We start from the raw sequence: 14,401 nt of genomic DNA on the forward strand, positions 1-14,401 counted from the left end.
GTATCTTTTGTGTTCCCAGTGTAAAATAACAAGGCAGAGGAACATAATGCCAATTACTAATTTATTTCTTTTTTTTTCCCATGGACACCCAACAGAGAAAGGAGAAGCCCAAGATCTAGCTTTTGCTAGAATCAAAATAATTCAATGATGTGGTTCATCCACCTGGTTTAAACAAATAAGCCATTAACTCTTGATTTCTCTTAGGCAATCATCTAGTCAGTTGGCTTTCTGTAGTCTGCCATTCTGTCAGTGGGTGTTGGCGCTTTCTACATTTTTTGGCTAGGTGTCAAAGAAATTCAGAACTGTAGAAAAAGCTCAGTGGTTGCTAAGATTTTACTTCAGCAGTGGCTTTAAGCAAAAAAAAGTATTTCCTCAGCAGGCAAACACATGGTTAATGTGTCGTGGCATAAAAGGATGAGAAAATCAAACTGAATAGAGGAAACAATAGCAAGCTGCTGGACAGGAAAATAAAACCAAGATAAGAAGAGATGAAAGTCATCTTTTCTGTTTGTATGCCTTCATAAATTTATGCCAGGATAAAATACGTTGAATTCTCTGTCTTGTTTTTTGATTCTTCCAAGGTAGTGTTGAAATAAAGTGCCTTGAATTGGCTATTTTTTATTTGTTTGTTCACAAGTTCCTCCAACAATAGTTTTGATTAAAGCCTTCCCTTCAAGAATTGCTAGTTTTCTTTTCCGTAACAGAAGACCTAAACCACTTACAGAGATAAGTAGGCAGTGTCACAGATCTTATTTTGCTGTTGCAGGCTGCTCTGAACCCCTGGGGATGAAATCAGGACATATACAAGACTACCAAATTACTGCCTCCAGTGTTTTCCGTACTCTCAACATGGACATGTTTGCTTGGGAGCCCAGGAAAGCCCGGCTGGACAAGCAAGGCAAAGTTAATGCCTGGACCTCTGGCCACAATGACCAGTCACAGTGGTTGCAGGTAAAGTTTCACAGACATTTTCCCAAGTGCTTATCTTCTTTGTATTTCAGGTATGGGACAGCTGAACTGGTTTAGGATTACACTCATATTCTTGTTTCTGAATGTAACCATCCTAACTCTGCCACAGGTAGATGATGAAGCTATGAAAGCCCAGACAGATTTTCACATCTTTGGTACCTCAACTGCAGAAAACCCTGCTCAGGGAAACCTTCAGCTCCGCTAGCCAAACCTTACGAGTTGCCCAGCAGCCATAAATTTTCCTTTGTTAATGAACACAAATAGTAGCTGCAGATCTGTTTTACTTATTCAGTGAGTGATCTCATAAAAGAGGCTTCTCCTCTCTTGTTAAGAGAGAGGATTTTTTTCCCCCCTTCTATCCTTCCAAAGCTCCCTGGAAAAGCATATTTGCTTCAGCTTTGTGCACGTTAACAAATCTGGCTCATAGAAATTATCTTTGTCTAATTGAGACAGCTCAAAATTACCTTCCAACACCTCTCTGAAACTAGCAAGACTGATTTAGCGCATGCATTCATTATAAAGCTGTGCACAGGCGTTGTTTTCAGCCTGGGAGTGATTTGTACAGGTCAGTAGTACACTAATGTGAAAGAGTGCAATAAATCACCGATATGGAAGCCTATTTGACCAGTTGCTGACACATTTGCATTTTTAGAAATGTTGAAAATAGTGTTTTGAGTCAGCTGCCAGTTTGCAGTGCAGTTCTCAGTAGGAAGCCTCAATAGCACTAGACTGGCTACTAACCCCCTGCAATCTTTTCACATATAAATTATGACATATGAGCTTTTTTACCTACAGTTGCTCAGCAGTTTAGCAATATGATTATTAACTTTTCTCCAAGTTTACACACATACAGAAAGGAAGGAGCAGTTGGTTTGTCTGTTTAGCTTTTGAAGGAGTGAAGAACATGGGATTTGCTGAAAGATTTTTAGAGCAGCTTCTTGAAACAGCAGTTAGTAACTTCTGGAGAGAAGGAAAATTTTAGTGGAGAAGCAGATAAAAGAAAGGCAGTTGTATCAAATTTAGCCCCATCAGTGATAACAAGAAACCAAGGATGTGCAGAGACTCCACAGAAACACCCTGTGATGTGTTATTCCGCTGGTGGGTGACAGTGGATTTTTAATCAACTACAGGTGGCAAGGGGCTGCAGAGTTACTTCTTACATTCTAAAATTTTCGATTCTGTTCTAAGTCTTGCTATGTATGAGCCTACCTGAACCTGCAACTTTAATCTGACCACTTGCACAGTCTCTGCAAGTCCTTGAAGCATCAGGCATACTTTTTTTTTTATCTGGTATAAAAGAAAGTTGTGAAGAAATACTCGTCTTGTAGTTCCTTTGTCATACAGCTATGATACAAGTTCATTATCTTCACAGGAATATGACCAATTTACCCTTTCCTGAAAGTCATTATACTTGTGATATTTCTCCAAACGAGTATCATAACATTTCTTGAATGAAAAAAAAACCAAAACAGGAGGCATTAAATCCACTTGTTCCTTCAGTGCTAAAGTTGGTTGTTAATTTCCACTATAGGTTGTTTATTCTGAATTCAGTCTGTGAGTAGAGATGGGTTCAAATCCTTCAAGTCTAGGTAAGATTCTGTAAGAAAGACATGCCTGTCATTTAGATTTGTCTGTTCATTGTTCTTTTTTGCTGGTAGTTCTCTATTTTTACCTTAAAATGCAGAGTATTGTATGGTAACCTTTTAACACACTGGCTGCAATTTTATAGTCATACTGCTTTCATCGAGTTTAGTCAAAACACATTTGGAAGAAAAAAGAGTATGAAAGCAAACTTATCTGTATGCCCTTTTCCCTCAGCAATTACACATTACAAGGAATGATCCCAGCAAGGATTCCATGGTATCCTAAAAGAGGCTTAAAGTAAGACACAGATTTCTGAATTTTGCTAAAGTGGCTGACCTACCAAAATGGTATTTCACAGTGTTAGCTTTCCATGCCTTTTGAATTTTCTCTACATGCTTGTTTGGTTTACCTTTTATAGTTTTCACTAGAAGGCCTCTGAAATTGGGTAAGAGCCTACTGAATGCCTTTGAAAGTTATTGTTGTAGTGTGTGGTATGTGGGTGACTTGGACAGATCTGTTCTGGCTTTTGGGGGGGATCCTTGCCCAAACGCCATTGCTATCAACTGTTCCTCTGTTTAAAAGCTTGCTGGCATAAATCGCAGCGTGACTGCTGTGATAAAGGGTGCTGAGAGGTGATGTTTGCATCGTGCATAAACGCTACTTGCTACTTGGGGGCCGCTCACAGCACTTTTACCCTAGAGGTAAATGCTTAACTGTCTTGAGCTGAGGTTGTTTTACTTGGTTTTCTCTAAAAAAGAAAATCCTAAATCTTCTGTGTATTTAAAAATGCAGCCATTAACAAGTGTGCTCTTTGGTTTAAAATATTCTGGATTGCTACATCTATAATTTAGCTCCAGAGTCAGGAATATGAAGCATTATGTGGCTTCACACACAGACAGTGCATTTTCAGATTAGAGAAGAATACTTACCTTATTGCTGCTGCAATTGTTGAAATCTCTTGTGATCTAGACTCTAATCACTTACAAACCCCAGGTTCCCCACACAACACTCCTTTACACCAAACACCATCATTAGCAATGGAAGAAAGTATTTTTGTGACGTGGAGGAAAAGTTAATGAGATTAGGTGACCAAAATCGTACTTTTCCACCTCAGTCATACTCTTCATCTGAATTCCCCCACATGCTTGCTCAAGGGCATCTTGCGATTCCTGTAAACATGATGCTGCAGAAGCTATGTCAGTTACCTAGCCTAGTTCATAGCAGAGGAGCTTCCATTAACTTGGGTAATCCACCTATTTAGCATTTCTGTTCTCATCACAGTTGAAATCTATGCAGCTTGGTGATACAGAACAACATAGTTGTTCAGGTTTGCTACCAAATCTAATGCGAGTAATCAGTTCCAGCAACTCCCTCTACTCCTAAACACTTTCTGTAGGGAGTTCCTCCCTTTTGGAGACACTCTGTGAAATCAACTGAATAAAATTAAAGATTAGGGGGATGTGGGGAAGTGAAAATTAAAAAAATAATTTTTTGCTTCCCATAATTATATATAAGCAACATAAACTACATGAGGTAAAGCATTTCAATTTAATTACTGAGAAAATAAAGAAAAGCCTAAACTTCACTTTGCTTCAAGGCAGTCCCTTTCTCTCATTACTTCGATTTGCTTCTCAGCATCACTCGCTACCTTTAACCAATTCACAGGCTTTTCCCAGGATCTCTTGCTGAGCTACCATGACCAGGCTGCTTTGCCAGTTTTGGGAGTGCTTCTGCTCCTCCTGGACACAATCCAGGACTGTCATTCCAGCTGGTCACACCACTCCCTGTTTGTCATTGGACATTAAAGGAAATGTTAAAGAACTTTCCACCTTATGCCCAGAATGAGACACTGAGGCTATAAAGATTATTGAAAGTTATTCCTTCTGATTTTCACATAGCTTGGTGAATGCTCTGGTAAATAGATTTTCACCACTCTGTATCTCATTTTCCTAGCTGAGACGATCATTCAAAAGAATTAACATTTTTTCTCCAGTTACTGATCATGAAATCAGGACAGCATATTAAACTTCCTTTTTCTCTATTTACTGTTAGTTAAGTTTTGGTGGTATAAAATATTTCCATATTTCTGTTAAACCAACAGGTGCCGTATCTGTCTTTGTATTAGTTTCCCACTCTCGTTCACTACCTGATAAGGACAGCAACACCCTCTGCTTTAGTGCCTTTGCCCATTTTTCTTCTGCCTGGTGCTTAGCAAGTAATTTCTCTGATGTTTCTCTGATCTACCATCCTCTGCAATATTCCTTGGAGCTGAGGCATCTCGTTTCATTTGGTGTCTCCCAATATTTGGAGCTTTCTTCTGCCCCCTAAACCAAACTGCTTTATCTGATAGGCTAGGGTTTTGAAGGCTTGTCTCTCTACAGAGCACAGCTAGATGAAAAAGATGCCCAACCTGGCAGCCTGCTGAGGTTCCTTTTGCATCTCCATATTATCTTCAGGTCACCAGCAGCACTGCACTAGCTTTATGTCTATAGCTGTTCCTGAAACTTTAAAACAGTTTACGTGCTGCAAAATGACTTTCATCTGGTTGCTTAGCTTGTATTTTGCTGCAAAGCTAGTGGAAGGTTCTGCAGCTTCATGTGCATGAATAATAAACCTGATACAGTTTATTCACAGTTACTTTATATATCTACCATTGAGCTCAGTTGATTTAAGAAAATAATCTTTCCCTTAAACAGCAGAGTGGAGCAACAAGCAATGTCTTATTTTAATGTTTCTCTTGCTGATTGTACGTGACGGATCAGCTAAGCGCTATTAGGGAAAAAACAGTTGCTAATAAAGATAGCAGATTGTTTGAAGATTGGAAAAGCCACTGTTACATATATACCTACACTTTTTTAAAATGTGATGAGTATAAAGCATACAGGTTGGGAATTTTCCTCCAAATTAATCTCCAGCATTAGACAATACTACTGAGATTTCTCATCAACACCGCCTGAAAACAATTGCCTGAGTGCTGCAGTTGACTCATTCTTTCAGTTTAATACTTGACCATCTTTTTTACATCACAAGGTCTCTTGTTTGAAAACAAAGGAAAAATTATATTCCAAATAACTAATCACATTTTTTTTACATATATGCAAAAACATCTACAAAGTCTCATGCCATTATAGAATCTACTTATATTCTTTTTCTGGAATTTTTTACAGTGTTTAAGCTTCTAAGTGATCAAATAAAAAAAATATTATTTAAAGGCTAAATCACACCCAGCTTTTGCTTTTGGGGTTTTTGGTGGTTTGTTTTTTTTTTTTTGGGGGGGGGGGGGGTTGGTTTGTTTGTTGCTTTGGGTTTTTTTGTAGAGTACTCATAGAAAGTAGACTGTACTACATTTCTCCAGTATTTACAAAACTTGACAGTGGTACATGTTGTGCTTTGCACCACCACCACAAGTCATCTGAAATTGTCTAATTACTAAGATAAATGAGGATCAAGGGAAGACAGAGGGCAATCATGCCTAATGCTATGTCAGCTCCAGCAGCCTCATGCACAGCACAGCTAACACGAGCCTAGAGAGACAACCCAGACCTTTTTTGTGTGTTTCTCCAAGTTATTGGCTATATAACCTCATGCAAAGGGACTAAACTACAGAAAAATTTAAATTTACAGATTCTATATGTAAAATTTACATATGCAATTTATAGATACCTTAAAATACCTATTTCTAATTAGTTGCTTAGGCTTCTTCTATAGTCAATGGAAACAGGACAGCACTATCAGGAAATAATTCATCCTACCCTAAGTAATCGTCTTATGTTTCCTGTTATGAATCATCCTGGAGATAAGCCTTTACTCTGTTAGCCACAGAGACAGACAATTAGCTTAAACCAGAAGATGAATTTTTGAACGTGAAAGTTATGTGAGGTCAATACTCCCCTTTTTTAATATGGGTAGAGAACATTATTTTTCATCTCGTATTGGTTAGCTAGGCATATTTTAATGCTGGTGTTCATTCTGTTACTACAATAAAAGAATGCTGTTTCCTGTATCTCATGTGGTATTTGCTTCTCATCTATTATTGCACCTGCCTCTTTCTCCTCTTTTTTGTTGTATTTACCTGTTTATTTGTAATGAATTCTGCAGAGGCTTACTAGATAGGAAATCACTACACTGTAGTATTTCCTAAATGCTGAAAACAACTCATAAGGAGAAAATTGTGTAGATTGTTTAATTACCTTTTGAATTGCACCATTAGCAAAGCAAGCATTAATACCAATACTGTTTAAAGTACCCAAATAAGTGTTTTCTATCTGGTCAGTGGCTTAAATATTTTAACACCCACACCCTGGGGAAAAAAAAACAAACAAAAAACAAAACAACCACTTAACAACATATTAATTAAATAAGGACTTGCAAGACTCAAAATTGGAATAGGATAAAACGTTATTTTATTAACATAGTGAGGAAATTACATGACTACTAGAAGGCTTGGACTGCTAAGCAGTGTGTTGTGACTGGTCTTTGAAAGATACAGTATTCTATGGGAATTGTACGCTTAATTGTAACACATGGTAAACAACAGGCATGTATCTTTCTCTGCAGCTTCAATAAGCCACAGCCATCACCCACAGATCAGGAAAGGAATCAATGTCTTTTACGTGTACAACAACAAAAGGTCTTTTCACTCTTCAGATGCAGAGTTGGTACTGTTTCTTAATTACAATTTCTCACAAGCAGAAAAGTAAGTTCTTAGATTTCAGATGGCGAATGACAAGTTGTATAGAGGTCAAGCTTTCTTTGTGCTATGCTTTTTATTGGGATACTGAAAGATATTTACAGTCTATACTGGTCATTTTATCTTTTCAAATCAGTATCTTTTTCCTTCCCTGTGGTTCTTGGCAAGGCAGCTGTCATTTCTGCTCAGAGGACTTAACTTGGTCACTCAGCTTTGGCATCTCCTTGGTCTTATGCTTACCTTGATGAGCAGCTTCACAGGGTAATATCCTGCTCACACACTAACATTCACAGCATGCAGCAATGTAACAGGGCATAATTAAATTATTAATATGGATCTTTCCTGTCCCATACTTTTCCAGAAACTTGCTACAGATAAATTTCCCTATGAAAAGAGCCAGTGGTAGAATAAAGTAGAAATGGACAAATAGCTCTGAGTGATTTAGTCAAAGGGAGGTAAAGAGGGATACTCGCTTCTAAATTGCGCATGGCTGAATTTACCTACTTTGCACTACCTGGACTAGAGATACAAACAGATCACTTTACTGACTTCTCCACTCTAAGTTTACAACTAGATGGTCACTATTAGCTTTTAGGGCAGTGTCTAGCTCAAGATGATGAGCAAGCTTTTTTTCCCCCATTTTTTGTTTTAAAGCCTCATCTCTCCATATGTTGCCAACACTTTCTTGACACTACTAACAAAAACATAGCTTAGAGAAATGGTATTAAAAGGTATGCCTTGATTTCCTAGTCACAGTTACCTGTCAGCAAATATTTGATGGACATTCCAGAAGTTGCTCTCTCACCCAGTTTTCCCCCCAAATAATTTCAAGTTAAATGCATTATTCACATTAATAATGCTACTAAATCGTGCATTTCAGCACGATTCCCTTCCTAAATTGCTTTTGACTTTGCAAAGCTTTCTTCTGCCTTTCATTTTATGGAAATGTTTATAGTAGTAATTGTATTTAAGCCTTGGAATTAAATAAGGTGGCATAAAGTCTTGGTTTATTTTGCTTTTTCAATGGTGTATTTAGGGTGCATTTTATCATTTAGGTAGCAGAGTCTAGAGCCTTGGTAGAATCATTGATTTTACTCTGGCCAAAAACAAAGAGATTGTTAGAAGGACAGGCAGAGTACAGAAGGTTTTTGTTGCAATGTGTCCAGGAAATAGTCAACAAATAGATATAGCATGGTTGTTTCCTGCAACAAAAATTTGTTTGATGACACCTTAATAAACGAGTACAAAGGAAAGAGTCCATCTGAACTGTAAATCAGTACAGTTAAGATTTTATAGGAGAAAAATGTTTCATTGCACAATGTCCTACTCTGTACAGTGAATTATACGCCCTACTCTCTCTGTTAAGTCTTCGGTAAAAAATGAGGAGCTAAATCAGTGTTCCATCTTTGAAACATAACAAATTCATCATCACTAACAAAAATCACTCGTGAAGTTTCCATAAACAGTTGAATCATGTCTAGCTCTCAAGCACTGCAAGAGAGTATTGTCAGTTGCCTTACTGACTTGTAGTTTTTCTGTGTATCACTCCCCTGCAGATGAAAGTAAAATTGAATAATGACCCATTTCCTATTACAATAACAGGTTTTGATCTTGTTTACAAAATCTGGGAGTGTAAGTAAAAACTCCCTGGTTGTTCTGAATTTTGATGTACACAGGATTTGAGTCTGAAGTATTTTTTGTTACTGTGTATTTACAGTAGAAATTTTGCTCTTCCTTGGTGCCAATAGAAGCACCTTCTGAAAATGGCATTCATTACATTTTAATGGAAAGATGTTATTTTTTCATTTTTTTATTAAATTCCTGCCTGTTTTACCTACTTATCCTTTCCACTGATTTGAAATAAGTGTTCTGTCTCTATTTACGAAACAAAAGTCTGATTTCCTTGCCCTGTCTTAAAATAACAAAATGGCTACAAAGTTGGCTAGGTAGAAATAGAGAAAGAAAGGGTGCACACGTGTTCCTTATGCATGCCTTCTTCTTCCACGGGAGTGTTTCAAAACAGCATCCACTTTTCCATAATAAAACTGTTCATTGTTTTCACAGCTACATCTGATTTAGTTTTAGACTCATGCACAATTGGACACAGTTGTTGCCCCACGATACTTTCAGTCTCAACAAGACAAAAGGATGACAAAAAAAATACAGATGACGGAGAGAAATGAAGAGACCTTGACAAGGTCAACTATCTTTAAGCAGCAAGAAATACCTGATGTAAAAGCAGATGAGACAAAAGCCAGTGCAGGGTGAAAGCAAACAAATAGAGTGGAACTGAGTCTGGTTCTGTTTTCTGATAGCTCGATGCTTTATTAACTGGACTGTGCTGTTTTTATTAGCCCTGCATGTTTGTTCCCAATTGTTACTTCTTGACTAAGCAAGCACTTACATTTTCTTCATGTAACTGTCAAGATCTTATGAGTAAAATATACAAAGGTCTTGGAAAGGTATTCTTCACTGAATAGGCCTCTCAATTTTGCATTCGTATGATTTTAGTCTTTATGCCACTTTCAAAACACAGTGAAACTGTATTATAAGATTCTGGTTGACTTCGGAACATGTTTGCTCAAAATCTGCCATTCATTTCCATATTCTGTTCCCTACACAAAGTACATAGAAACAGATCTGCTCCTAGCTTGGCAAACGGTGGACAGAGATTGTATTTTTTTTTGCTATGTAATAATTAAATTGATATGCAAACACAAATAGGTAGTGGTGGCAAAGGAACCTCAAATTAATCTAAATTAGAAGGCAATGAACTACCTTGCAGACTTCTTCAGAGGAGGGGGAAACATGCTTAACCGGGCTGACATTTACCTAGCAGTAATCAGAAAAATGAAACGGCCCTATCTCAGCATGTTAATACATCACATAAACTAAATATGGACATTTCTTTGCTGTTCCTGAATCTTAGCCTATTAATTGGTTTCATCATTCATTTTTCCCTAATAACATCCCACTCACTCATAGTTCAGTGTTTGTCTCAGCAGGATACATATTATCTTGTTTTTTTTGGTTTTGGTTTCCATGTTAAGTCAGGTGTGTCTATATAGAAATGTATTGTCCAAGACCCTCTTTCCACTCTGCCTAGTATTATTCATCCTGCTAGATCCTCAAGTAACGCAAGAGCAGTTTCCCTGTCAAAAAATATGACAGAAGAGAAAAATCTTAGCAGAAAATGTGAGAAAGAGAATTTAAAAGGGAAATTGCAGTATACACAAAAATACTGCAACTAAACATTCTCCAATTATCTGTGTTTTGTTCAAGAGCACCTTGAGACTTGTAATATAGCATTGAAACAGACCCTTGTTGGAATTTCCTCACTGATTTTGGGCTTGTATCTGTATGTACATACACTCACAGGAGCTGAGACACAGTCAACAGTCATAAAGATAGAAACAGAGGCAAATTTTCTCAGAATGGAGCCACCTTTTTTAATCTATAATTCATCTTTGACATGGGGACAGAGCTCATAACAGATCTGAGTTGTCAGTGCTTATACTCACATTTGATAAATTTTCTCTAAAGTAAGTCAGATAATAGATTATTTTAAAGAAATGCATGCTTTAAAACTAAGTTCTTGGGATTACAAGAACTTCCTGCCTAATTATGTCCTATACATAACCAAGTCTTAATTGCTTTTGTTGTTGGAGTGATCTCCTTAGAAGCTTTGTGTTTAATTAACCACAAGATATATTAATCCTATTTCAACCCAGCCTTTCTTTGTTGTATAATTAAGCAGAAGAATACTTTCACAATTAGAAGTTAACTCTATATATAGCTAGTAAAGGGAAAACACCCCTGTAAAAACTGGAGCTCTATTATTTCTAACGGCAAATGTAAAAATATTTAGACCCATTTTAATGGGTCATCTTTGTTAAGAGGTAATGAGAATTATATCACAGTGTTTTCTTAGAACTATCAGAATGGTTTTTAAAGGCCTTACTGCAGGTTGTTAATGATCGCCTTTTGGCAACATCAGAAATATTACAAAGGCTCGAAACAGTAATTCACTGTATATCCCTGTATCTGATTTTATTTTTACTGACTTTACTTTGAGAAGTTCTTCAGTTTGCCTTATTTATACTTACGTTACTTTGAACTCAAACACTGCCACTGTATACCAGATGTAAAATATTGTGGATTCAGTTTTGTGTGTTGCTACACAATGCTGAGTATCCTGAACTTTTGGAAACCTCAATAGCATGTTGGAGGAGTAGCTAAGACTTGCTTTTTTTGAGAGGTACCAGGCAGCTTCAGCTGATGTTTCATGGAGCCAAAGAATAAAAGTAAGAGATTTTTAGAGGGTGGTTTCTTGACTCACTAGCCAACCTACATGGCAGTGTTGAGACTAAAACTCACTGATCAGCTGAATTAGCAAAGCATAGGTGCCTCCAAATTCAGCAAGGACATCAGAACACAGCAGTCACGTAGCTGGGAGCAACACACAAGTCCACCACAAAAGAAAGCCGTATTATTTTCAGTGTCTCTCATTGATATTCAGCCTTGAAGATTCTTCTTCCACTTTAACAGGACCTCTGGAAATGCCGTAATTTTCTTCTGTATATAAATGTGTTAATATGCTGATACCTATACAATGGATGGGGTGAACCTCAATCAAAGAGTGTGGACATCACAGCAATGGGGGGATCACACATTCGGAGAATGGGAGCCAAATTCGAATGAGCTAATGGGAGCGATGGCCTGACCATCAGTAGCGAGGTGCCAGGTAACTAACTGCGGCGGGCTGGCCCGGCCGCCCCGCGGTGCCCGGCGCTGCCGCCCGCCGGCGCCCCCCGCGCGGTGCCGGGCAGAGCCCCTGTAACCCCCGGCTGGTGGGGCGAGGCCCGGGCAGGGAGAGCGCTCGGCAGTTCCCTCCCGGCACAGCGGGCTCCGCCGGGGGAAGCCGGGGGCCTTTGGGGCCGGCCACAGCAGGGCAGGGCGGGGAGAGATCCCCCCGGCCCTGACACACACCGTGTGCTGCCCTGCCCCGCGGGGCCCTCCCCGGGCGGGGGGCACGGCCTGCCCGGCCCTGGGCTGCCCGCGGGCTGCCCTGCCCGGCCCTGCCCGGCCCTGCCCTGCCCTGCCCTGCCGGGGGGGCTCTGCTCCGGGCCGGTCCCCCCCGGCCTCCCCCTGCCCGGCCCTGCCCTGCCCTGCCCTGCCGGGGGGGCTCTGCTCCGGGCCGGTCCCCCCCGGCCTCCCCCTGCCCGGCCCTGCCCTGCCCTGCCGGGGGGGCTCTGCTCCGGGCCGGTCCCCCCCGGCCTCCCCCTGCCCGGCCCGGCCCGGCCCTGCCCTGCCGGGGGGGCTCTGCTCCGGGCCGGTCCCCCCCGGCCTCCCCCTGCCCGGCCCTGCCCGGCCCTGCCCTGCCGGGGGGGCTCTGCTCCGGGCCGGTCCCCCCCGGCCTCCCCCTGCCCGGCCCGGGGGCTGCAGGGCCGCTGCTCTCAGGCAGGCTCTCTGCTCTCTCCCGCAGCTCCGTGGGCCATTTCCCCCCCTCCTCAGCCGCGCTGCCCCCCAGGGGCTCCCGCCGGGGCTGCTGGGCCGGGCCGTGGCCAGCGCCGGGCCCGTCTGGCAGCCGGCGGCCACGGGCTCCACCGGGCACGGGGGCAGCGCCCGCGGCGGGGCCCGGCGGCGCCCGGCAGCCCCGGCACCATAGCCCGGCCGCGCACAACCCATGCACTAATGAATGATACTCTCATTTTGCTTCTTAGACAAGCTTGCTTATTGCCTGCCCACAGACCTATCTCCAGTGGGAGGACTGCTTTACTCAAAATAAACCTCAGAGCTGCTTAGAAACAGCTTCCTGTTATTATTGGTTGACCATTTTTCACAACATCTGCCACCAAACCGTTTATTCTTTTCACTTCCCCCAAATGTACACCAGTATAAATTGCAGGGCCACAGTAGTATTTGGTTTGTGTTCCAAAACACATCAGAGGGGTTGTTTTTATTTGAGAGGAACTTTGAAGTCTTGTTTTCCAAGGTTCACAGCAATAATTCATAGTCCTAGAAAGTCTTTTGATATTAAAAATGAAATCTCTGTTTTATGAGAATTTAAGAGTTATTTGAGGGTTATTATCAGGGAGTTTTAACATGGTCCTCTTTATTCCCCATCCTACTATACGTGATATTGTGTGGCTAAGGCAGTCTGAGTCTCTCTCTAACCAAGCATTTCTAAAAAAATTTCTAAGGTAATTTTCCATTTAAAATATACATCATAAATAAAACATCATAAAAATAAGAGAAGGAAGGAAGGGTCTTTTGAGAATTTTGCATGTCTGAGTTACTTTGTATCTCTGCAGATGCACATGGGAAGGGTGCAACCATTCTCCTTCTTCCACTATAATTTTTTTTAACATATTTGATTACATCCAACTTTTCTGGTGAAATGTCAGGAAATGTTATCTGGTTTTAGTTCTAATGAAACAATAATGGCATCCATTACCGGAGCAAGAGAGGGTATGTAGCAAAGGACCACAGTGTTGTATTTTTTGACCCTCTGAAAAGTCAAACTTCAAATGGAATAATAGCATTCTGGTAAAAAAGGGAGCAATTGGATCTAAATGTTGTCATATTGAGGAACATCTATTTCCGTGATTTAAAAAAACCTGTCACCTATTATGGAAGCTCACTTGGAAGGTGGAAATTGTGGCTAATTTACATTGCAGTCCTCCCACATTGCGTGAGCCTTTCTGTTCCATTTTGACTGAAACAAGTGAATTCTGGGAACTGGATTTTATTTTTTGCATTAAAAGATATAAGCAGGTTAAACTTTAATGCACAAGAAAATAAATGAAAACATTAAAATCAATTATTCAAATTTAATCTGTTCCTCAGTTTTACAGAGAACTGTAAATCTCATTTTAGTATTGCATTTAAGCAACATGGTCTTTAGAACTGGAATACAGACTACATGAGAGGCTTTTTAGACAATTTTATCACCTGTCACTTTGCATTGTATCACCCCATTACTTCATGGATTACACTGAAAAGTAATAAGAAGCTGAATGCCGTGATTCTAAAAAGGCATTGTTTGTAAAATGCAGATCTCTTCAATGAACTGCACTTGATTTTAATCGTCATGTAGCAGTGATAAAAACAAAGGCAGGCAGTTCTGTTATTTTCTTATATTAATTAGTTTATCAC

At 40.2% G+C, this 14,401-nt stretch overlaps 1 protein-coding gene across 2 annotated transcripts in view; it reads left to right on the forward strand.

Moving 5' to 3' along the window:
- EDIL3 (EGF like repeats and discoidin domains 3) overlaps positions 1-14,401 on the forward strand; it is a 257,033-nt gene that overhangs the window by 204,607 nt on the left and 38,025 nt on the right. For both annotated transcript variants that reach the window (XM_055699782.1, XM_055699781.1), the window contains one exon: positions 767-951. In XM_055699782.1, coding sequence (XP_055555757.1) covers positions 767-951 — 185 coding nt within the window. The remainder of the gene's footprint in view (positions 1-766; positions 952-14,401) is intronic.

Source organism: Falco cherrug, chromosome Z (assembly GCF_023634085.1).
Source record: "Falco cherrug isolate bFalChe1 chromosome Z, bFalChe1.pri, whole genome shotgun sequence".
Taxonomy (NCBI): domain Eukaryota; kingdom Metazoa; phylum Chordata; class Aves; order Falconiformes; family Falconidae; genus Falco; species Falco cherrug.